At 54.8% G+C, this 22,825-nt stretch overlaps 1 protein-coding gene across 7 annotated transcripts in view; it reads right to left on the reverse strand.

Annotated features, from left to right (window-relative positions):
• The window catches only part of RPS6KA1 (ribosomal protein S6 kinase A1), a 67,983-nt gene that overhangs the window by 15,397 nt on the left and 29,761 nt on the right, over positions 1-22,825 (reverse strand). For 3 of the 7 annotated variants that reach the window (XM_063631429.1, XM_055261184.1, XM_063631431.1), the window contains exons 3-14: positions 12,812-12,928; positions 12,525-12,606; positions 8,285-8,365; positions 8,039-8,118; positions 6,062-6,168; positions 5,309-5,346; positions 4,822-4,964; positions 4,339-4,409; positions 3,936-4,024; positions 2,851-2,915; positions 2,462-2,564; positions 634-764 (exon numbers count right to left, since the gene is read on the reverse strand). In XM_063631429.1, the coding sequence (XP_063487499.1) occupies positions 634-764; positions 2,462-2,564; positions 2,851-2,915; positions 3,936-4,024; positions 4,339-4,409; positions 4,822-4,964; positions 5,309-5,346; positions 6,062-6,168; positions 8,039-8,118; positions 8,285-8,365; positions 12,525-12,606; positions 12,812-12,928 (1,107 nt within the window). Of the gene's footprint in view, positions 1-633; positions 765-2,461; positions 2,565-2,850; positions 2,916-3,935; positions 4,025-4,338; positions 4,410-4,821; positions 4,965-5,308; positions 5,347-6,061; positions 6,169-8,038; positions 8,119-8,284; positions 8,366-9,946; positions 12,505-12,524; positions 12,607-12,811; positions 12,929-13,764; positions 14,582-16,565; positions 17,216-22,825 lie in introns of those variants that run through there. The other 4 variants (XM_055261185.2, XM_055261182.2, XM_063631430.1 and 1 more) reach the window with 4 other exon arrangements.

A 22,825-nucleotide genomic window follows, 5' to 3' on the forward strand; every position in this document is an offset into this window, starting at 1 on the left:
TAAAAATACAAAAATAATAATAATAATAATAATAATAATTAGCTGGGTGTGGTGTACATCTGTAGTCCCAGCTATTCGGGAGACTGAGGCAGGAGAATTGTTTGAACCTGGGAGGTGGAGGCTGTAGTGAGCTGAGATTGTGCCACTGCACTCCAGCCTGGGCAACAGAGCAAGACTACGTCTCAAAAACAAACAAACAAAAAAACCCCAAAGTCCATTATCTTGTGAATCTGGAACCCACGCAATGAGCTCCACAGTCTACATTCTTGCCTCTCAACCTGAAACTTTCAGGAGGTAGTAGAAGTGTACAAATGGGGAACAAGTGTGAAGAGATACAAGTCCTTCACCATCCTTATGCCAGAGACATGACAGTCACTCGGCACCACCGCCCTGGGCACCTCCTGACATGTACCCAGACCCCGGCTCTGTGCTGGGAAATGGATACCCATATCATCATCAAATTATCAGGGCCACTGTATGAGGTGGGCCTTACTGTTCCTGTTTTATGTTGGAGGCCCTACGGGTCCCACAGTGGCATGAGGGTATGAATCTGGTTGTGTCCAACTCAGAGCCTGTGTACTCAGCCATTCTTTAGAAAAGGATAATGGAGCAGCAGCCCCCTGCCCCCCTCACCTGTACCACCGAGTGCAGGGGTGCCTGCGGGGCACGAGGCTTGCCGTCGTCCTCCATCAGGCCGGTGGCCACGAAGCTGAAGCCCCGGAACAGCTGATGGGCCCCAGCGCTAGGGGGGATGCCTGGGGAATCTGTACGGATGGGAGGGGAATGTGAGGGTACCTGAGGAGGTCCCCGCGACCCTGAGGCAGCCCCGCAAAGGGGGAGCACAGGGCCTCCAGACCTGCCTCAGGGACTGGCCATGGCGGGAGCCTGCAGAGGGCCTGTCCATCACAGGCCTCAGCCCAGCTGCATATGTGTTTAGAACAGTTCAGCCCTGTTGGACTCTCACATCCACTTCCATCCCAAGCCGAAACAGTTCATCCCTTCCTGGATGCTTCCTCCCCAGCTTCCCCGTCTTACGTCAGCCCCTTCAGGTCCATCTCTGCACAGCAGCCAGAGGGAAGGTTCCAACCACAAACCTGCCCACACCTTTCAAAGGTTCCCCTCTGCCTTCAGGAGTAAGCCCAGCTCCTGAGTCTGGCAATTGAGGGCCTCGTGATCCTCGCCTGCTCTCTCACCACACCACAGCTGAGCCACGTTGGACTTCTCAGATCCTTAAAGGGGTCTCTGAGCCCTTGCACACACTGTTCCCTTTAACTAGATAATCCACTCCTTTAACTAGATAATCCACTCCTTGCCCATCCTTCAAGACTCAGCTCACACGCTCCCTCCTCTGAGAAGCCTTCCCTGATGCTGCTCCTCCGGCCCCTGACTCCTACGAAGCTGCACTTGTCACGCTGCCCAGTGGACTGCTTGGAGAAGCGCTGTCTCTGTCATCAGAGGTGTGCAAGTGCAGTGAGAAAAGCACCCCCTCATGGATCACCTGAGGTCAGGAGTTTGAGACCAGCCTGGCCAACATGGTGAAAATACAAAATACAAAAATCAGCCAGGCGTGCTGGCACATGCCTGTAATCCCAGCTACTTGGGAGGCTGAGGCAGGAGAATCTCTTGAACCCAGGAGGCGGAGGTTGCAGTAAGCTGAGATCACGCCACTGCATTCCAGCCTGGGCAACACAGCGAGACTCCATCTTGAAAAGAGGAGAGAGGGGAGGGGAGGGGAGGAGAGGGAAGGGGAGGGGAGGGGAGGGGAGGAGAGGGAAGGGGAGGGGAGGGGAGGGGAGGAGAGGAGAGAAGAAAAGCACCCCCTCTCCTAAAACATGCCCTTATAGGAGGCTTCCCAGAACATTCCACCCCACACCCACTGTCAATATCTGGCCAAAAAGTTAGGATTCACCAGGTTCCTTCCCAGAAGCTCCCTCACTGGCTTCTTGCAGCAACCCCAGGGAATGAGTGGGTTTGTGGCTGTGCCCTTGTTCCAGATAAGTACACGGAGGCCCGGCAGTCAGGGCAGCCAAAGCTGATTCCCATGCCTGTCCTTGACCTATGGGCACTGTCACCTCTGCTCAGCCACCACACAGTGTGGCTGGGTCAGATTCTTTCTCCCTGACGTGATGGTAAGCCTGATGTGTTTGGTCTTCCCAGTGGGCTGGAAGGTGCCCCAGGCAGGGGTCCTGGCTTTTCTACTGTGGCCTTCACCACCCACACATCCCCACTCCCACTCTCTCACCAGACACAAAGAGACCCACAGAGCCCCAGAGTGAGAGAGTCGGGCGGAGTGAGACAGGGACAAAGTCAGAGTCCCACGGAGCCAGAAACTCACCCGCCTGCCCACCCACACACCTCGGCCTGCCAGTGTCCCTGACTATCTCTGCCCCCCAAGCTGCCACCAACTGCCAGCTTCCCTCCTGTACCAGCCCAAGACAGACAAAACAGATAAGGCACGCACCCTTGGGTGTACGGGACGTGAACTCAGTGTCAAAGTAGAAGGTGTCATCAGGCTGAGCCACTGCTGGCTTGAAGGGTGGCTTGATCTCCCGACGGTATAGCTTCTGCACAGTGGGGTGGGCAATCTGGTCACCACAGCATCCTCAACAGCCCACCAGGAGCCCCATGCAGGAGGAGGTGCTGGGCTTGGAACATAGGCCATGTTGCCCAGCAGACAAGAGCATAACTGCTTGCCCTCAGGAGGCCAGCCCTTGTCTTCAAGGGCAGGCTGTGACCCTCTGCTCCTGCGTCTGGGGCGCTCGCTGACAGAGGCTCCCCTCCCACCACGCTTCCTGTGGCCGAGATGGCTGGAGCCCTGACCAGAGCCCTGGTGTGGGCGGACACACTCACATTCCAGTCAATGGTGGAGTAGAAGACATGCCGCTTGATTTCCTCTGCCCCATCAGGGCCGGAGCCTGAAAGAGCCCAAATGAAGGGTCTGTCCCCGGCTGGCACAAGTCCCAGATATTACCCTGCCCACCGAGCAGCCTCACAGGGCTCTGGGACCAGCTGCTGGAGCAGAGGGGAAAATGGGCTCACTCTGCCTCCCAGCCATCACCCTAAGGCCTGTCACCTACTCAGCATTTTCCACTTTCTGGAGCTTCTGATGAAGAAGTCCCTATGCACTAGTGGGAGGAGGAAGGCTCAGAGACTTCAGGCAACTTCTCCAAGGCCACACAGTCAGAACAGAAGCTGAGCTTGTTCTGAGACCTACAGAGAGCCCCACCTCATTCCAAGGCAAGCCTCATCTCTGTTCCTCTTATCCCATTGACCTTTTCAACCATAGGACAGGCTGTCACTCCATTCGACCCCAGGGGCCTTGACTGGACCTTACATAGCTGGTCATGGACCAGATGAACCCAGGAGCCAGGGAAGCCAGCACACACTGGACACCTACTACATGCTGGCATGTTCACGCAACCTCATTTCATCAACAGAGCCCTGAAGCAAGCTTGGGATCATCATCTCCCACTGAGACGAGGAAGCTGGGGTGCAGAGAGGTGAAGTTACCTGCCCGGGGTCACTTAGTTCATAAGTGGCCTCATTCGTTTAACAAATATTTATAGAGGGACTGTTTCGTGCCAGGCAGTGGGGACCTGACACAGAGCCGGGATTGGGACCTGTGCCTTCTGACTCCTGAGCTCATGCTATTTCTCTTGTGCCAGCAGCCTTGGCGGAGAAGCTGTGTGGGGGCCTCTGTCCTTGTCCCCAGAGGGAGTAGGGATGACTCAGTTCCTGCCTTCCCCCTACACACAGGTCAACTCCCCCCTCCACAACACCACACATGGAGCCAGAAGGCAGGGTGGCCCGCGGCATTGTCTGCCCACACAAAGGACAACAGCCCCTTTCAGCCCAGATGTGGCCCCGTGGCCTAGGCTGCAGCTGTACCCGGCTCCCCATCGCCACATCCCCTCCCCTGAGCTGGGGCTGCTTACCGAGCCGGTTGGCAGGATTCCGCTTGAACAGGGCCCGCAAGAGGCTCTGGGCTTCAGTGCTCAGAAACTGGGGCATGCCTAGCTTCGCCCTGAAACAGCCCCCGGGACTCATCAAGGCTGAGCCCCGCCCCAGAGGCCCCATCTCCCCCGGCCCCCGTCCAGATCTAGTTCCCAGCTCAGTCTAGACAAGCCATCCACTAATTCACTTCCCAAAGGCTTCAGGGATCCCACCCACAGGCCCCCATGATGAAAGAGGGGCTCTGGAAGGTCTAATGTTTAACCCAGAAGAGAGTCTCATTAGAGAGGAAATCTGAGGCAGGGACAGGGTAATAATATTCTGACCCCCAAACTGGGGCTGGGGCTTGGAGGAGTCCATTGTTATCAGGGCAGGCCTGGGGCTTACTTCAGAATCAGTGTCATGGTCTCCTTCCGGTCCTTCCCCTGGAAGGGCAGGGAGCCCGTCAGCATCTCGAACTGCAGAGGACAAGGGTCTATTCAGGCTCTGATCCCTGTCTCCCACACACCTCCCGCCTCCTCCCAATCAGGCCCCTCTGCCCCAGTCCCAGAATTCTTGCTGATACATCCAAGTCCGCCTGGAGCAGGAATTATGTCCGTCCCTCTTGCCTCTGCCAACCAGACCACCAGGAGCGGCAGTGGGGGCGCGAGGCTGGGGAGAAGGCCAGCACTGGGTTAGGCGCGTCCCAGGTGGGGTCAAGCCTGGGATCCTTCCAAGGAAGAAAACTGCAGGTGCATATAGGGTGAGGCCAGCTTGGCTGTGAGAGGAGACGGGGAGAGCCCTATAGATGATGAACCCCCTCACTGTACAGATGGGGAGACTGAGGCCAGACGCTTGGGCTGGATCCTTTACCCCTATCTGGGCACTCACCATCAACACCCCATAGGACCACCAATCCGCACTGTGGGAGTGGCCCTGGCGGTTGACAACCTCGGGGGCCATGTACTCCACTGTCCCGCAGAAAGAGTAGGCCTTCTTCTCATGGTCAATGGCCTCCTTGCTCAGGCCAAAGTCTACAGCAGGGAGGGCAGGAGGACACACCTCAGGACCCCTGCCTTCCTTGCTGCCACCCTTTGCACACCCAACCCCCGTGCCCAGAGGCCAGAAGGCATCACCCCCATGACACTCAGGAGGAAGCTAAGGCCCAGAGAGGTCAGGTGACTTGCCCAGCATTACACAATGAGGGGCTGGGATTCCAACTGAGGGTGTTCCAAGTCTGAGGCCTGAGTTTTTGACCACTTCCAAGTAACTGGCACAGCTTCTCGAGAAGAATGGGCCCCCAGCACTCAGCCAAGTCCTATCATGACTTTGTCCTGCCCTCCCCTGGGGCCCGAGGGGGCAGGCGCCCTCCACTCACCAGTGAGTTTGATGTGGCCCTCCTCATCCAGAAGGATGCTGTAATACAGGAATGGGGGTCAGGGCCCCTCAGCTGTGGCCATGTGGGCGGTGGTGTCACCACAGGGCTGTGGGAGTTGGGCTCAGCCCAGAGGAGGTACTCCACCCAATTCTCTCTGATGACTGGGCGGGTGTTGCAGGGTGGTGGCAGTGCCACACAGGGGTGTTGCCTATCTTTTTTGCTAATCCTTGAAGCAACTGCGTGAGGCAGGTACTATTAGGGCCCCATTTTGCTAATGGGAAAACTAAGGCTCAGGGCAGTTAAGTAGCTCTACAGTCATTGAGCTAGTAGGTCTAGCTAGTAGGTGGAGACAGGATTTGAATACAGGGCTGCCTAACACTAAAGCCAGATCTTATTCCAACTCACCACCTGCCCCTGGCTCCTTAGTTATCATCTGAGGGTAGTTAGATATTAGGGAAAATTCTATAGGGCTTTATCAAGGAAAGACCTCTAAAGGTAGCATCTCAAATGTCACACTAGATTAGCAGAAAAAATGGGCAACATCACCTGCATGGAAGGTACCTGGCCCTTGGTAATGGTAGCATTAGTGACTGGGCAGCTGGCACTACCACCCACCCCACTCACCCATTCCTCAGGTTGCCCAAGAGAGGGGGACGTTCCTGGAGAAAGCCATGCCCACCCACCTCAGGACGGCCCTGTCCTAGAAGAGGCCTCCCCTGGGGAGGCTGGGGTGGGGTTGGAGGCTTCACTCACTTCTCAGGCTTGAGATCTCTGTAAATGATACCCAGGCTGTGCAAGTGATCCAGGCCCAGAGCCAGCTCGGCCAGATAAAACTTCACATCCTCCTCCGTGAACATCACCTGCAAAAGACAGGAGGGGCCTTCAGCAGGGACCTCCTCTTCCTTAAGAGCTGGGGCACTGGGTGGTCAGCAGCTTCCTGGTCCTGAAGGGCCACGCTGGGAGGACCCTTGGAAACCCCAGGCCGTATAGCCTTCTCATCATACAAAGGATTTGAAGTATGAAATGACTAATACGCAAGCCACTCATTGTGGCATCGTTCAGAAATAGAAGGGGTTGGAAACAGGCCTAGGGTCCAAGAGTAGAAGGCTGGAATCAGCTGTCTCCCCTGCATAATGGAGTGCTTTGCAGCCATGAACTAGAACAAGGAGTTTCTCCATGTTCTGATATGGAGTGAGCTCCAAGATACACTATCTTGAAAAAAGCAAGGTACAGAACAGTGTATACAGAATAGAACTTTTTACATAAGGAAGTGGGGGTAGGAGTGAACATATATCTGATTTGTTTGCAAAAGAAACATGGGAAAGTTAAACAAGAAACCAATAAAAATGTTTACCTATGGGTGGGGATAGAGGGGGCTGGGGTGGGAGGAAGACTTCTTCATGAATATTTTTCTTTTGAATCATGTAAATGTATTACCTATTCAAACATTAAAATCACAATTTAAGCCGGGCATGGTGGCTCACGCCTATAATCCCAGACAGCACTTTGGGAGGCTGAGGCAGGTGGATCACCCGAGGTCAGGAGTTCAAGACCAGCCTGGCCAACATGGAGAAACCCTGTCTCTACTAAAAATACAAAAATTAAGCAGGCGTGGTGGCGTGCACCTGTCATCCCAGCTACTTGGGAAAATAACAATTTAAGCCGGGCATGGTGGTTCACGCCTATAATCCCAGACAGCACTTTGGGATGCTGAGGCAGGCGGATCACCTGAGGTCAGGAATTCGAGACCGGCCTGGCCAACATGGAGAAACCCTGTCGCTACTAAAAATACAAAAATTAACCAGGCGTGGTGGCGTGCACCTGTCATCCCAGCTACTCGGGAGGCTGGGGCAGGGGAACTGCTTGAACCCAGGAGGCGGAGGTTGCAGTAAGCTGAGACCCCGCCATTGCACTCCAGCCTGGGTGACAAGAGCAAAACTCCATCTCAAAAAAAAAAAAAAAATTACAATTTAAAAAAAAGCTAGATTCTCTTTAAAATCTGAATTGTACGAATGGTCCCATTTTCTAGCTCAAATCCTTTTTTTTTTTTTTTTTTTTTTTTTGAGACAGAGTCTCCCTCTGCTGCCAAGCTGGAGTGCAGTGGCGTGATCTCGTCTCACTGCAACCTCTGCCTCCTGGGTTCAAGCAATTCTTGTGCCTCCGCTTCCTGAGTAGCTGGGATTACAGGCACACTCCACCATACCTGGCTAATTTTTGTATTTTTAGTAGAGACGGGGTTTCACCATGTTGGCCAGGATGGTCTCGATCTCCTGACTTCCTGATCCGCCCGCCTCAGCCTCCCAAACTGCTGGGATTACAGGTGTGATCCACCGCGCCCGGCCTCAAATCCTTTTATACTGCTTCAAAATCCTTTTGGATGACATATGCGAGGTGACTGCTAAAGTCTCTGGTTCTCTGGGTGACTTTGGGCTTCCCCCCTATCTTCACACCTCTGCCCAGAGCAGCCCTGGGAGAAGGCAGGTGCAGAGGTGAGAGGAACCCTTCGCTCCCCGGAGTTTCTTTGGGAGAAACTCTCAGAGACCTTGCCAGGGCGTTACGGCCTCCATTCCAGGGTGCGTGGTATTTCCTGGCCCAGGGGGCTGCTAGGCAGGCCTGGGTGGTTCCAGGTTCAAGCCACACCAAACACATTCTGTACAGGGCCCTGGGATGGGAGGACTTGGCATCCCCCAGCTCCACCCCAGGGCCCTCTGGCAGTAGATGTCAGCTCACCTCTTTTGAGAGCCGTGTGAAGAGGTCCCCACCACGCAGGAAGTCCAGAATGAGATAGAGCTTGCCCTCGGTCTGGAAGGCTAGGAAGAGGGAGAAAGGCAATGGTAGGGTCAGTGGGGCCTTATGATCTGCTTCTCCAGCCCTGGCTCCCTTGGCCTGCCAGGCAGGCGGTGGGACAGCGTGCAGACCACAGGCAAGGGCGAAGGATGGGTGGGGTAGGAGCTCAGGTAGGGCCTGCAGCTTTACCATAGTGCAGCTTCACCACGAATGGGTGATTTACATCAGCCAGGATGTCTCTCTCCATCTTGGTCCGGACGCGGTCACGTACTGGCCAGACGAGAAAGGAAGTCACCAGTAGCCTAGACACTCAACACAGCCACTCCCAAGCCCCCGCTAAGGGATCTCTTTTCCACTTGTTCCTCCAGGCCTGAGCGCCCAAGGCCCCCTCACCCAGGGCTTTGGGGACACTCAATCCTCAGGTTTCTTCCTTCCCAGTCTGTTTCTGGCTCCTTGGCTGACTCCTTGCCCCCACCCCTCACAGCAGTGCCCACAGCTGGGGCCTTGGCACCCTGCCCATCTCTCTGGTCCCTTTTCCCATCAGGCCCCATGAAAGCCTGTTAATCAGCCAGTCTGAGCAACCTGCTCCCCTAGGTTCTCTGCTTTGTCAGATCCTCAGACTTTGCCTCTGCACCTCCCCCTGGCATGCCTTCACCAGCCCTGCTTTCCATCTGGCATAAAAATTCCCAAATTCTAGTCTGGGGGCTGGTAAGAATGGCTACCTGGGGAGCTAGATCCCTGGGCCTAAAATCCCGATCTACAGGTCTGGGTGGGCACCCTTCATATATATATATATATATATATATATATATATATATTTTTTTTTTTTTTTTTTTTTTTAAAGAATAAAAGTTATTGGGCAGTTCTGATTCTCAGCAGGTTCTTTGACTCAGCTTAGGCCTCACCTTCTCCAGGCAGCACTCCTTAATTTGCCAAGCTGGGTTAGGGCCCTCTGGATTCCTACAGTGCTTGTGCTTCTCCTTTGGAGCACTTTTCTCTTTTTCAGGTTGCCTTCTAAATTTATTGAAGCCCACCAAGTGTCATGTTTATTGATTTCACTAGTCTGATTAGAACAGGCTTTTGGGCCGGGCGCAGTGGCTCATGCGTGTAATCCCAGCACTTTGGGAGGTCGAGGCAGGAGGATCACTTGAGGTCAGGAATTCGAGATTAGCCTGGCCAACATGGTGAAACCCTGTCTCTATTAAAAATATAAAAATTGGGGCCAGGCGTGGTGGCTCACACCTCTAATCCCAGCACTTTGAGAGGCCGAGGCAGGCGGATCATGAGGTCAGGAGATTGAGACCATCCTGGCCAACGTGGTGAAACCCCGTCTCTAGTAAAAAATACAAAAAATTAGCCAGCCTGGTGGCACATGCCTGTAGTCCCAGCTACTCAGGAGGCTGAGGCAGGGGAATCGCTTGAACCCAGGAGGTGGAGGTTGCAGTGAGCTGAGATCGCGCCACTGCACTCCAGCCTGGTGACAGAGTGAGACTCCGTCTCAAAAAAAAAAAAAAATTGGCCAGGCGTGGTGGCTCATGCCTGTAACACTAGCACTTTGGGGGGCTGAGGCGGGCGGATCACCTGAAGTCAGGAGTTCGAGACCAGCCTGACCAACATGGAGAAACCCCGTCTCTACTAAAAATACAAAATTAGCTAGGCATGGTGGTGTGGGCCTGTAATCCCAGCTACTCATGAGGCTGAGGCAGGACAATCACTTGAACCCGGGAGGCAGAGGTTGTGGTGAACCGAGATTGCACCATTGCACTCCAGTCTGGGCAACGAGAGTGAAACTCCATCTCAAAAAATAAAAAAATATGTATACAAAAATAAGCCAGGCGTGGTGGCATGTACCTGTAATCCCAGCTACTCAGGAGGCTGAGGCAGGAGAATCGCCTGAACCCACGGAGCGGAGGTTGCAGTGAGCCGAGATCACACCACTGCACTCCAGTCTGAGCGATAGAGTGAGACTCCGTCTCGGGAAAGAAAGAAAAAAAAAAAGAACAGGCTTTTGGACTTGACTGCCTAGGTTCATTTTGGGCACTGTGTTTCAACTAAGTTTATCACAATATTGATTACCCCTTGACTGAGACCTCTCATATGGCCTTTGACTTTTTTTTTTAATGGGACAGGGTCTCACTCTGTCACCCAAGCTGCAGTGCAGTGGTGTGATCTCGGCTCACTGCAACCTCTGCCGCCCAGGTTCAAGCAATTCTAGTGCCTCAGCCTCCCGAGTAGCTGGGATTACAGGCACACCACTCCTGGCTCATTTTTTTTATATTTTTAGTAGAGACAGGGTTTCACCATTCGGCCAGGCTGGTCTTGAGCTCCTGACCTCAAATGATCCACCCACCTTGGCCTCCCAAAGTGCTGGGATTACAGGCATGAGCCACCGCACCCGGCCTTGACTTTTATTAAAAGGAGAGGGGGAAGGCTAGGGAGTGCTTACTAAGACCAGACAAAATGTCTGAGCAATACACACAATGCAAAACTAAAGGCTTTTTTGGTCCATGTACTGGATTGGCAGTTTCCTCTCCAGCCTCATAGTCCCAAAGCCTTCACTAGTCCATCCATCTAGTATGAATTCTATACATTCGTCACTGTCATTCCAGAATTGATGCTCACAGCTACTTATCTTAGGAGATCTGGCCAATGTACTCCTCCTGCACGTCTTTCCAGAGTCTTGTTCAGGACACCATCCTTGGCCCTTGCTACAAGTAGAAGCTGCAGCTGCCTTCCAACACACCTTCCATGTCAGCACACAGGGCTGCAGGAGCTGGTCCCCTTCCTCTATTTTAATTTTTGTGTTTTCCTCATTAGACATGACAGGGACCACACCGGAGTTAACTATTTTGGTCACCTCACAGTTTCTTTTTTCTTTTTTTGAGATGGAGTTTCGCTCTCATCGCCCAGGCTGGAGTATGGTGGCGCGATCTCAGCTCACTGCAACCTCCACCTCCTGGGTTAAAGCAATTCTTGTGCCTCAACCTCCTGAGTAGCTGGGACTACAGGCGCATACCAGCACACCCAGCTAATTTTTGTATTTTAGTAGAGATGGGGTTTTCCCATGTTGGCCAGGCTGGTCTCGAACTCTTGACCTCAAGTGATCCACTCGCCTCAGCCTTCCAAAGTGCTAGGGTTACAGGTATGAGCCATGGCGCCCAGCTTACCTTACATTTTCAAACCACCTCTACACTTTAGCTCAGGCAAACAGTTTCTCCTTCCCAGGGTCCCCTTCCTCGACCATTTTTGGTCTAGAGAAATCCACTCATCCTCCAAGGCTTACCGCTCCTTAGGTGTCCCCTTGGCCTCTGGGCCCACCCTCTAAGAGACTACACCACCACTCCCAGCTCCCCAGCCTGTCGGACATCCATGCACACCAGTCACAGCACCGGCTGCACAACACTGTTGGGTGTGCTTAGCCTGTCCTGCCCAGCCTGCGAGGCCTTCACAGCAGGGACCCAGGCTTTTCATCTTTCTCCTCCCTCTGAAGCTGCCACCATACCTCCTGGGGGATGACTCCCACACCCACCAGGCTGGCCTTAGGATACCAAAGCCACCCAAAACATCCTTAAGGCTGACGCCTCCTACTGCCCCCACTACCTCCCCAGCTAGGATTCGGCTCTGACTGGGATCAGAGGTGCACGCCACCACACCCAGCTCATTTCTTTGTATTTTTAGTAGAGACGGGGTTTCAACATGTTGGCCAGGTCTTGAACTCCTGACCTCAAATCATCCGCCCACCTTGGCCTCCCAAAGTGCTGGGATTACAGGTGTGAGCCACCACGCCCGGCCTTGACTTTTATTAAAAGAGAGACTTGGTCGAGGAAGGGCACTTGGCTATGACTCTGCTGGGTCAGTGGTCACACAGGCTCCCAGGCCAAGTGGTCAGTATCCAACCCAAAGCCCACCACCAGCCATCCTTACACCCTTGGAAGGTCCCCAGAACTCTAACCTTGGCTCGGGGCTCCCTTCTGAACGTCTCTGCCATCCAGCTCTGTGGCTCTGCCTGGACCCACCCTCTCTTGCCTGGCCCAGCTGCCTCCCCAGGCTCCCTGCCTCTTCACTCACGCCCTTCTCTCAGGCCCCTGAGTTAGGGGCCACAGAGGTCTCCCTCAGACTCTTCTAGCATCAATAGTCAGAATGCCTCTGCTTGACCAGCTTGGTCGTTGAGGGCCCCGCCCCCTGACAAACACATTGCATTTACCCTAGTACCACCTTCCAGACCTTCACAGCCAGTCCCTGGCACTTGGCTTAGGGGGAGGGGGATTGGCTGGGGAGGGATGGCTGAGAAACAGGCCTGTTTCTCCACCTTTGAACTAGGTGCTCCTGAAGATACAGCTGTCTCCCTTGCCAGACCCAAGGCCCTTGAAGTCTGGGCTGCCTCCCTCAGCCAAGCCTGGGTTCTGCACAGAGAGGGGTCCCCACTCACCTTTCAGCGTCGCCTTCTTCAGCACCTTCATAGCATACAGGTGCCCACTGTCAGGCCGGGTGACTTTCCGCACCAGGAAGACCTGAGAAGGCAGAGCGGGAAGCAAGGCAGAAGATGGGAGAGGTCTGAGTCCAGGCTGACCTCTATCTTCTCTGAGCCCCAGGCTGACCTTTTTGCTCTCCCTGGGTACCAAGGTGACCTCTGATCCTTTGGGCCCCTAGGTGACCCTTGACCCCCACCTCTAACATGACGACTGTTGCCTTCACAGCTATGGGCTCATGACTCACTTTGCCAAAGGATCCCTGGCCCAGAACCTTGAGGAGCTCGAAATGGGATGGATCAGCCTTCTCAGAGCCAGCCTTGACGTGGTGCGTGATGGAGATCTCCTTGAGGACGCCCTCATCCTGATGGAGGGACAGAGCTGGTGGGCATGCTGGGCCCCATCCAGGCAGCAGGAAGCTCCCCTGCCCAAGTCCATTCCCACCAGACCGCAGCAGATGGGACCTAAAGGCCCAGCAGACGACTTCCCTGAAGGGCTAGCCTCCAGGGTCATCGATTTCAAAAGAGCCTCAAGGGCTGGGGAGGGCAAACCAGATCAGGCACCGCTCCTATTGCTCACGATGCTCTGGCCTGGTTAGGCCCAAAGGGATGCCCAGGCATGGACAGGCTGAGTCAACCCCAGGATCTGGCTGAGACCCACAGACCTGCCCCAGGTCCGCCCATGGGGCTTCCCTCCCCCTGCTGTTTTAGTGTTGCCACAATAGGAAGTAGGTTTGTTCTCATATGGGGAGGTAGAGCTGGGCCTTCGTTCCTGGTCAGGATGGAATGAGGGGATCCCTCTGGTCAGCAGGACAGGGCTGACGTGCACAAAGACCCAAGAGTCACCCAAACTCCCCCATCAACTCGGTAAGTGCTGGCCTGGGGCAGGTCAGAGTTAAGGCCAGAGACTGCACGGCTCAACTTCCCAACCCCCCTCATACAAACCTCCTGGAAGCCCCTTGCCAGGTCCTAGCCGTTCCAGGACTCTAACTCTACCCTCCCTCCAGTCTGCTGCCATTGCCTTGAAGCCCTGAAGTGCCTCCTCACTTCCCCAGGAAGCAAGTCTGGGCAGGGTCCAGTCACCCCGCAGGGCCAGGCCTGGGCCAGGACAGCCCAAAGCCAGCTTATGCTAAGCTGGCTTCCCAGGCACCTGCTGTGAGGGACACAGCCAGGCCAGGACCAGACATTCGGGCACACTCACCGAGTCCCGCTGGGGGCCAGAGCCAGGGCCAGGGACAGGCAGAGAGGTCTGGCTGATCCTGGGCCGCTGCTTCCTGGGCAGCCAGGGGAGCAGGGCCCAGAGCCGCAGACGGGGCGGCTTGGGATCCTGCTCCATCCGCCCAGCAGGGCCACGGCACCATGGCAGGAGCAGGCAGAGTCCAGGACTGCCGCAGTGGTGGCCGGGACCAAGGCGGATGTGCAGGGTAAGGGCGGGGGCTGGGCCCGGCCCAGGGCAGCCAATCACTCAGGGCCTGTGGTTTCCCAGCACCAGGCCTACACCCTCACCACGTTCCCTTCCTCTCTCTCCCCCTCTCCTCAGAGCCTGAGGGCTGCCCTCTGGCCATTCCCCCATCCTCCCTGTGGGCCTACAAAGGGAAAGCCCCCTGTGAATGCAGCTGCTGAGCAGACAGGTACCCAAGAGCAGAGAGGTACCAATAGCAAACAGGTACCCAACAGACAAAGACAGGTGCCTGATATGTGGAGGCAGATGAAAAGAGACACCCAACAGGCAGAAGCAGGCACCCAACAGGTGGAAACAGATAAGAATGGCATTCATCACGCCTGTAATCCCAGCACTTTGGGAGGCCGAGGCGGGCGGATCACGAGGTCAGGAGATCGAGATGATCCTGGTTAACATGATGAACCCTGTCTCTACTAAAAATACAGAAAAAAGAAAAAAAATAGCTGGACGTGGTGGCCAGCGCCTATAGTCCCAGCTATTCGGGAGCTGAGGCAGGAGAATGGTGTGAACCCGGAAGGCGGAGCTTGCAGTGAGCCAAGATAGCGCCACTGCACTCCAGCCTGGGTGACAAAGCGAGACTCCATCTCAAAAAAAAAATAATATAATAAAAAAAGAATGGCATCCAACAGGCAGGGGCAGGAGAGAACACATACCCAACAGGCAGGGATGGATAAGGACACGCACCCAATGGGCAGAGGCAGGAGGAATTCATATCCAACAGAAAACAGATGGAGACGTACCCAACAAGGGAAGCAGGAGGGGACTCATATCCTCATATCTAACAGACAGAGGTGGACAGAGACTCATCCCCAATGTGTGTAGGCAGATAGGGACACGAGCCCAACAGCCAGAGACAGATGGGGACATATACCCAATAGGTAAAGACAGATGGGGACATATACCCAACAGGCAAAGGCAGGAGGAACACATCTCCAATAGGCAGAGACAGAAGAGAATACCAACCCAACAGGCAATGACAGAAGGGGACATAAACCCAACAGGCAGGCCGGGCGCGGTGGCTCACGCCTGTAATCCCAGCACTTTGGGAGGCCGAGGCGGGCGGATCACGAGGTTAGGAGATCGAGACCATCCTGGCTAACACGGTGAAACCCCGTCTCTACTAAAAATACAAAAAATTAGCTGAGCGTGGTGGTGGGCACCTGTAATCCCAGCTACTCAGGAGGCTGAGGCAGGAGAACGGCTTGAACCTGGGAGGCGGAGGCTGCAGTGAGCCAAGATCGCACCACTGCACTCTGGCCTGGGCAGCAAAGTGAGACTCTGTTTCAAAAAAAAAAAAAACCAAAAACCAACAGGCAATGACAGAAGGGGATAGATGGTGACACAAACCCAACAGGCAAAGACAGAAGGGGACAGGTATCCAACAGGCAGAGACAGATGAAGACATAAACCCAACAGGCAGAGACAGAAGGGGACATGAACAACAGGCACCTAACATGTGACATGTACCCAAAAGGTCAGGCACTTATCAAGTGGAGACAGAGATTGGAACCCAACCACAGACACAGGTAGGCAGCAAAGAGAGACAGCGGCAGAGTCAGCGAGCCCCAAGCAGACCGACAATACCTAGGGCAGGTAGGTCTGACACCTGGCAGATACACGGGCAGGCAGCAGGGCAGGGATCCCCAGGAAGGGGTTAAGGGCGGAGCTGTGGGTTCTTGCTGCTGTACCTGGGCTGGGGAAACAGATGAGGGGAGACATCTGCAAACTCCCGCCACTCAGGAGAGGACTCTGGTATTTCCTGCAGACCCACCTCTGAGCTCTCCCATTTCCCTAGGATTTTCCTCCTATGCCAAGACCTGAGGGAGACCCAGACAGTAGCTGATAGGACTATCTCCTGAGTGCAATCTGATGTCTTTGACTCTGATCATATCCTAAAAACTGTTATCCTCATTCCAGGAACAGGAAACTGAGGCCCAGAAGACAGTGACTCACCAAGGCTCAAAGCAAACAGTGGCAGAGCTAGCTTGGACCCAGACGCCTCCCTGCTTACTGCCTGGCCTGGGGTCAGCAGGCATCAAATGCCAGGAAAGTGTGGGCAGGTAAATCAGCCAGAGCCATGTCTTGCCCACCCACATCTGCCCAAAACCTCTTCTCCTTCAGTACTAGGGTCCATCTGGGACCTCCCACTATAGGTCCTGGCCCTCGGAGACACAATCTTATCTTCAGGGGAAGATACCTAACCCTCCCTGACAGATGGAGGAGTGGGTGGAACAGCCCCACAAAAACACCACAAAGCTGCAGTCAAATCAGACCCCTGAGTGTAACCTCCTGGCGGGACAGGCAGAAAGCCTGGCTCAAAGAGGGACTAAGCAGGGGGCCAAGGCCACACGGCGATACCTGCACACCCCATCCTGAGATCTGAGCCCCACCTCATCTGTCTGCCTCTGACTGAGAGCACTCCCTGGGGACAGAGGCAGGAAACCACCCAGAAACCCCAGGGGACAGAGCCACCGCCAAACCCAATCCTTGCCCAGTCATGGTGACAGACACTGCTGGAGGCAGGCGACTCTTCTGCTCACCTTTCTGGGACAGGGAACCAAGTCTCTCTCAACCCTGGGGAAATCTGCCGGGGTCTGCATGGTGGGGCTCAAGCCGGTGGCCAGAGGGCCCCGTTACTCTTCTTACTTCTGCTTTTTTTAGCCTTCCTGGCCCAGAAGGCAGGGTCTCTGGCCCCCCTCCTTCTCACTTCCCCCTCTGCAGGGAGGAGGGGCAGAAGATGGGTCAGGCTCCTCTGCAGAGGAGGGGACACTGCAGACCCCAAGCCCATGACCCCAGGGAAGGCCCAGGGGCACACCTCTCCCTATGTCCTCTGACTCTAAGGAGGTGAGACAAGAGCAGAGACAAAAGTCACAAGGCGATAACGCAGTGACACAGTGGGCATATCAGCACCCACAAACATCCACGTGAGGGGAGGACCTGAGAGAATGTGGGGCAAAAGTCAGCAAAGGCCACTGCCTGACTGTCCAGCCCAGAGCTTAGATACTGTGTCCCACCCCCCCCATAGCATCCTTCCTATGGCTATGCCCAGCCACAATGGCAGCCCAGAAAGCAGGCACCAGTGGCCCCCCTGGTCCTGCCCTGCTCAGCTGCCCCGAAGAAGGCTGCCAGTCCCAAGCCCCAGGATGGGTAAGGCAGGCAGAAAGCCTGACCAAGGACCTCACAGAGGTCTGAGAGGAGGAGCAGGCAGCTATGGGGCAGGGGTTGACGAGGCCCAGCCCCTTTCTACGTGGCCTCGCTTCATCACTTACACCAGTACAGCACAGGAACTGACATGCACACACACACATATACTCAGGCCGATGATCGGAAACCCTGTCCACAGACAACCCCTATGCAGAAACACACGCCCCCACGCACACACGGACTTCCCCTTCCCTGTCCTCGCAGAGTGTGTGCGGGTGGATGGCTGCCGGTAGATTGTGAAAGATGCCTCCCTCAGCCAAGCCTCTCATTGCTCTCCAGCTTCCTCAGACAGGGGTTTGGAGGCTGGGGCAGCTCTCGAAGCCCCAAAGCTCACCCTCCCTACCAACCCCTGGTCCCTCAGATGCAAAGAAGATAGAGAGGTAGCTACTTTGTCGGGGGAGACTCTCCAGACACGGGCTGAGATAAACCAAGGAGCCCAGTCCACACTAGCCTCTGCGGCCAGCAGGGTATCAGAAGGGGCAACAGGAAGGAAACAGTCTTAGCGCTGCCTTTGCTGAAGGCTGTGTGGGTCCTGAGGCCTCTGGTGGCGGGCGGGGGGAGGACAGCCACCAGCCCACATCCCTTGGTCCCTGCCCCATCCCCCCCGCATAGGGACTTCCTCTTTTTTTACTTCCTCCTACAGGGCAGCTGGAAGAGAAGCCCAGAGCCCCCAGGCCTGATCCCTGGTCTCTAGGGTCCCCACCCTGCCAGCTGTAGCCAAGCCCACCTGCCAATCCTGGCCCTAACGGACACCAACAGCCCCTTCCCCAGCTGGCAGCATTTGCAGGGCCCTCCCAGGCTCTACCCCTCCCTCAGATGGGACAGATGTCCTCAGACGCATCTCCCAGCATGCCTCCAGGCAGGTGAGGAGGGGTCCACAGCTCCCTGGCAGCCTTGAGGGGGAGGTGGCCTCCAACACTAGGTCACGACTGGCATGGAGAGATGATGGTAAGTGTGCCTCCTGCTGATTGAGCCGTTATTGCACGCACACAGCCTTTTTTTTCTTTGAGAGGGAGTCTCACTCTGCTGCCCAGGCTGGAGTGCAGTAGTGAGATCTCAGCTCGCTGCAACCTCCGTCTCCTGGGCTCAAGTGATTCTCGTACCTCAGCCTCCCGAGCAGCTGGGACTACAGGTGCACTCCACAATGCCTGGCTAATTTTTTGTATTTTAGTAGGGACAGGGTTTCATCACATTACCCAGGGTGGTCTCGAACTCCTGAGCTCAGGCGATCTGCCCGCCTCGGCCTCCCAAAGTGCTGGGATTACAGGCGTGAGGCACTGTGTCCGGCATTTTTTTTTTTTTTTTTTTTTTTGAGACAGAGTCTCACTCTGTTGCCCAGGCTGGAGTACAGTGGCACAATCATGGTTCACTGCAGCTTCTTGGGCTCAAGCGATCCTCCCACCTCAGCCTCTGGAGTAAGCTGGGAGGACAAATGCGTACCACCACATCTGGCTAATTTTTTAAAAATTTTTTGTAGAGGGCCGGGCATGGTGGCTCATGCCTGTAATCCCAGCACTTTGGGAGGCCGAGGCGGGTGGATCACCTGAGGTCAGGAGTTCAAGACCAGCCTGACCAACATGGAGAAACCCCGTCTCTACTAAAAATACAAAATTAGCTGGGCATAGTGGCATATGCCTGTAATCCCAGCTACTAGGGAGGCTGAGGCAGGAGAATTGCTCGAACCTGGGAGGCGGAGGTTGCGGTGAGCCGAGATCAAGCCGTTGCACTCCAGCCTGCGCAACGAAAGTGAAACTCCGTCTCAAAAAAAAAATTTGGGGGATGGGTCTCCCTGTGTTGCCCAGGCTTGTGTTGAACTCCTGGCTGGGCATAGTGGTGTGCGCCTGTAGTCCCAGCTACTCTGGTAGCTGAGGTAGGAGGATCACCTGAGCCTAGGAGGTCAAGGCTACAGTGAGCTGTGGTTGTGCTACTGCACTCCAGCCTGGGCAACACAGGGAGGCCCTGCCTCAAAACAAAAACAAAACCAAAAAAGCACAACTATCCTGAGACAGCCATAATCAAGGTGTTGTGGGTGCCCAGAGGTGGTGACTATCTGCCAGTGCATGAAGTCAAGAAAGACCTTCCAGAGAGGGGCAGCCCAGCTGGGTCCTGAGGATGAACAAGTGCTGGCCAGGCAGAAAGGAGGAAAAAAAGACACTTCAGGTAGAGAAAGACCTGTGTGACCAAGGGGCTTACGGCCAGGAGGGTAGGGTGGGAAGTCAGGAAGAGCTGGCCACTCACTAGCTGGGTGCTCCCGGGCAAATCTGTTTTCCTGTCTGAACCTCGGTTTCCTCCTCTGTAAAATGAAGGTTAGAACAATATGCTCCACACTCAGATTGTTTCTAGAAGCAAAATGGGCCACAGAGACGAGGGGATGTTGGAAACAGAACTTCTCCCAGGTTTACTTAGTCATACTGCTGTGAGGCCTCCCCTGGGCAGGCTAGAGGGACAGAGCCCAGCCACAGGGTCCCAGGTACTAGGAGGGTGGCTGGCCTTCTCTGGCCAGGCCAAGGGAAGTTCCTCCCAACACCTGAGGCTGCCCAAGGCTCCCCGAAGTCCACAGTCACATCCTGCCTAAGCTCTGGCCAGGGGAGCATGAGGGATCCGGGAGGGATCAGGGTTTCATAAACAGGAAGAGAGGAGGGGAGGGGAGACGTTCAGCTCTCAAAATAGACCTGCAGGCGCTTCAAAGGGGTCCAGCTCCGGAGATAGCTGGGGGAGGGGGCCTGGGATGCCCAGTCCACTCCCAGGAAGGGAGGGAGGGCAAATGGAGCCCCGGTGTGCCTGAGGGTACCACATGCACCTAGGTGCTGAGGGGATCCAGAGAGTTCTCACCCTGGATGGCTATCCACACTATTGCTGCTAAAAGCCAAATCCCAAATCCCGCTTGCTGCCTGAAATGAATAAAATAAGCATTAAACAGCAACATTGTGCCACAAGCCCTGTTAGATGTTTTAATTTATATGTACCACATTCTCTTTTCCAGGTAGCCCTGAGAAATAGGCTTTATTCTCCTTTTATTTTTCAGGAAAGAACCCGAGCCTCAGCAGGGCAAGTGACTTGCCCAAGGTTACAAGGCAAATAAAAAACAGGCGGAGGATTCTGAACTCAGAATCCCTGACTCTCTTCTCTGCCTCTTTGCCACCTGGAAGGCCCAATTCTTTCTCCAGCTGCCCAAATCCTGCCTTTCGAGCCCCAGCCAAATGCCAGTTCAGCAGGGAACATGGCCTGTGCCCTAGAGCCCACTCCAACTCTTCTTCCTTGGCCATGCACGGCAATGACCATGTCTCTGGTCCACACTCAGCCCTGAACTCAGATGCCATCAGCTGGGTTCCCGGGGACATGCTCATCTCGTCATGCTATGGAGGGAAATGTGGGCACCTGGAAGGTGGTGGTATATGTCTCTGCCCAACATGGGCCTGGCACAGAGTGGAGGTTCTATGTGCCCACAGCTGTGCTCTTGCCCCATCATAGCGCCTACCACATGGCTTTCCTGTCTCCACCCTCTGCACAAAGATGGGAGCTCCTGGAAGGTGGGGGATGGTGACTTCATTTTAGGCCCTCCTGTGTACAACAGGGTGCACCGAATGTCTGATTAGGATAAAGTGGCCCATCGCCAGCTCATTCCACTGCACAAAGATGAGGTCCGGACCACAGGTTGAGCGCCCCCTGGTGTATTAAGCCCAGAAGTGGGCATTAGGGACACTGGTGGCTGGGACAACAGATGGACGTAGCAGGTGCCCAGGACTGGTCCCACTTGGAATCACGGAAAGCCAGTGCTCCTCCTCTTCAGCACTCAGGGTTCTCTGGACTATGAGGAATGACCTTGAAGCCAAACAAGACTTGTCTTCATTGCCCACCAGCTATGTGATGTTGAACCTCAATTTTCTCATCTGTAAAATGGGGATAGTAGGCCGGGCGCGGTGGCTCACACTTGTAATCCCAGCACTTTGGGAGGCCGAGGCGGGCGGATCATGAGGTCAGGAGATCGAGACCACGGTGAAACCCCATCTCTACTAAAAATACAAAAAAATTAGCCGGGCGTGGTGGCGGGCGCCTGTAGTCCCAGCTACTCGGAGAGGCTGAGGCAGGAGAATGGCGTGAACCCGGGAGGCGGAGCTTGCAGTGAGCCGAGATCGCGCCACTGCACTCCAGCCTGGGTGACAGAGCGAGACTCCGTCTCAAAAAAAAAAAAAAAAAAATGGGGATAGTAACAATCTACCTCCAAGGATATAGTTAGAACTAAATGCAAAGCACCTGGTATGATGCTACGCATAGGTTAAGCTCTTTCTCTTCCTTAAGTGGCATTCGAGACTCCATGTCCCATCCATCTCCAGCCCTGTCTCTCTTCCCACCCCAGGATCTTCTGCTCTAGAGCAAGAGTCATAGGCATGGGAGCAAAAGGTTACCTGCCTCAGCAAGTTCCTGCCATCTCCCAGTCAGCCCCTCCAGTTCTTGAGGTGAGAAGCTGTACTCAGCACAGGTCCCTAAATGCTGCAAGCTCCTCTGCAACCCCCAGAACCTCAGCCCTGAGATCTGAACACCGTGTTTCTTCACTGGGAACCTATAGTTCTTCATTTTGTTACTAGGCAACGAGAGGTAGCTACTTTGTGGGAGGAGATTCTGCAGACATGGGCTGAGATAAACCAAGGGGCCCAGTCCACACTATTTACTGGCCTCTGCTGGTCCAAGGTTGCCACAGCAACCCACAGAGAAGCAGTGGGAGAATACTTCCCTCACCTGCCCTACCCTGCCCAGCTCAGTCACCTCATCTTAGGAAGCTGAGTCAAGGTAAACATCAGGACTAATCCTGCATCCATCTCAAAGGTCAAGCTTATGGCAGGTCTGGTGCTCAAGCCAACCTAGGTCTGGAAGGTGGGGCCACTGGCAGGAAGCTGAGCTGAGCAATATACCAAGACATTTTCGGTGCTGGCACCGAAGCTGCCATGTGCCAGGCAGTTACTACCTCATCGTCCTTCACATTGCTCCTGTGAAATAGGCACTGTTTCCCCAACTTACAGCTCAGGAAACTGAGACTCAGAAGGGAGAAGAGCTTCTGGTTAAATGGTGGGGATGGAGCCAGGACTGGAACTCGGATTTGCTCTAACACCATGCTCTGTCCCTGCCTAAGCAGCTTCCAAAGACCCTCCACAGCCAGCATCTCCTGTGACCTCACAGCCACCCTGTGAAGGGGATGTGGTCTTTTCCAATATAGAGATGAGAAAGCCAAGGCGCAGAGTGTGCAAGGAACCTCCCCAAGGTCACACCACTGTCACCTAGTCCTGGTGCTTTTGGCAACACACAAAACCAGCAACAGGGGCTAGGGGGCTACAGAAAGGGGTCCAGGGGAAGCAGAGATAGCAGGGGCAAGGGAATGAGCCTCAGACTGGGAAGTGGAAGCCCTAAGAAATGCCAGGCAATGGGCCTGGTTAGCCTTGAGAGGCCACCAGCACCCCCTTTCCAGTTCATGTGCCCAGATGCTCACTTCCAGGCTCTTGGCAAGCGCAGCTCTATCAAAAGGAGCAGCACAGCTGGCCTGAGCCCCTCCCATCGCTCCTTAGAGCCAGCCCGAATTCCATGAGTAAATAAACCACAGGGG

The sequence above is a fragment of the Symphalangus syndactylus genome, chromosome 22 (genome assembly GCF_028878055.3).
Source record: "Symphalangus syndactylus isolate Jambi chromosome 22, NHGRI_mSymSyn1-v2.1_pri, whole genome shotgun sequence".
In the NCBI taxonomy this organism is placed as follows: Eukaryota; Metazoa; Chordata; class Mammalia; order Primates; family Hylobatidae; genus Symphalangus; species Symphalangus syndactylus.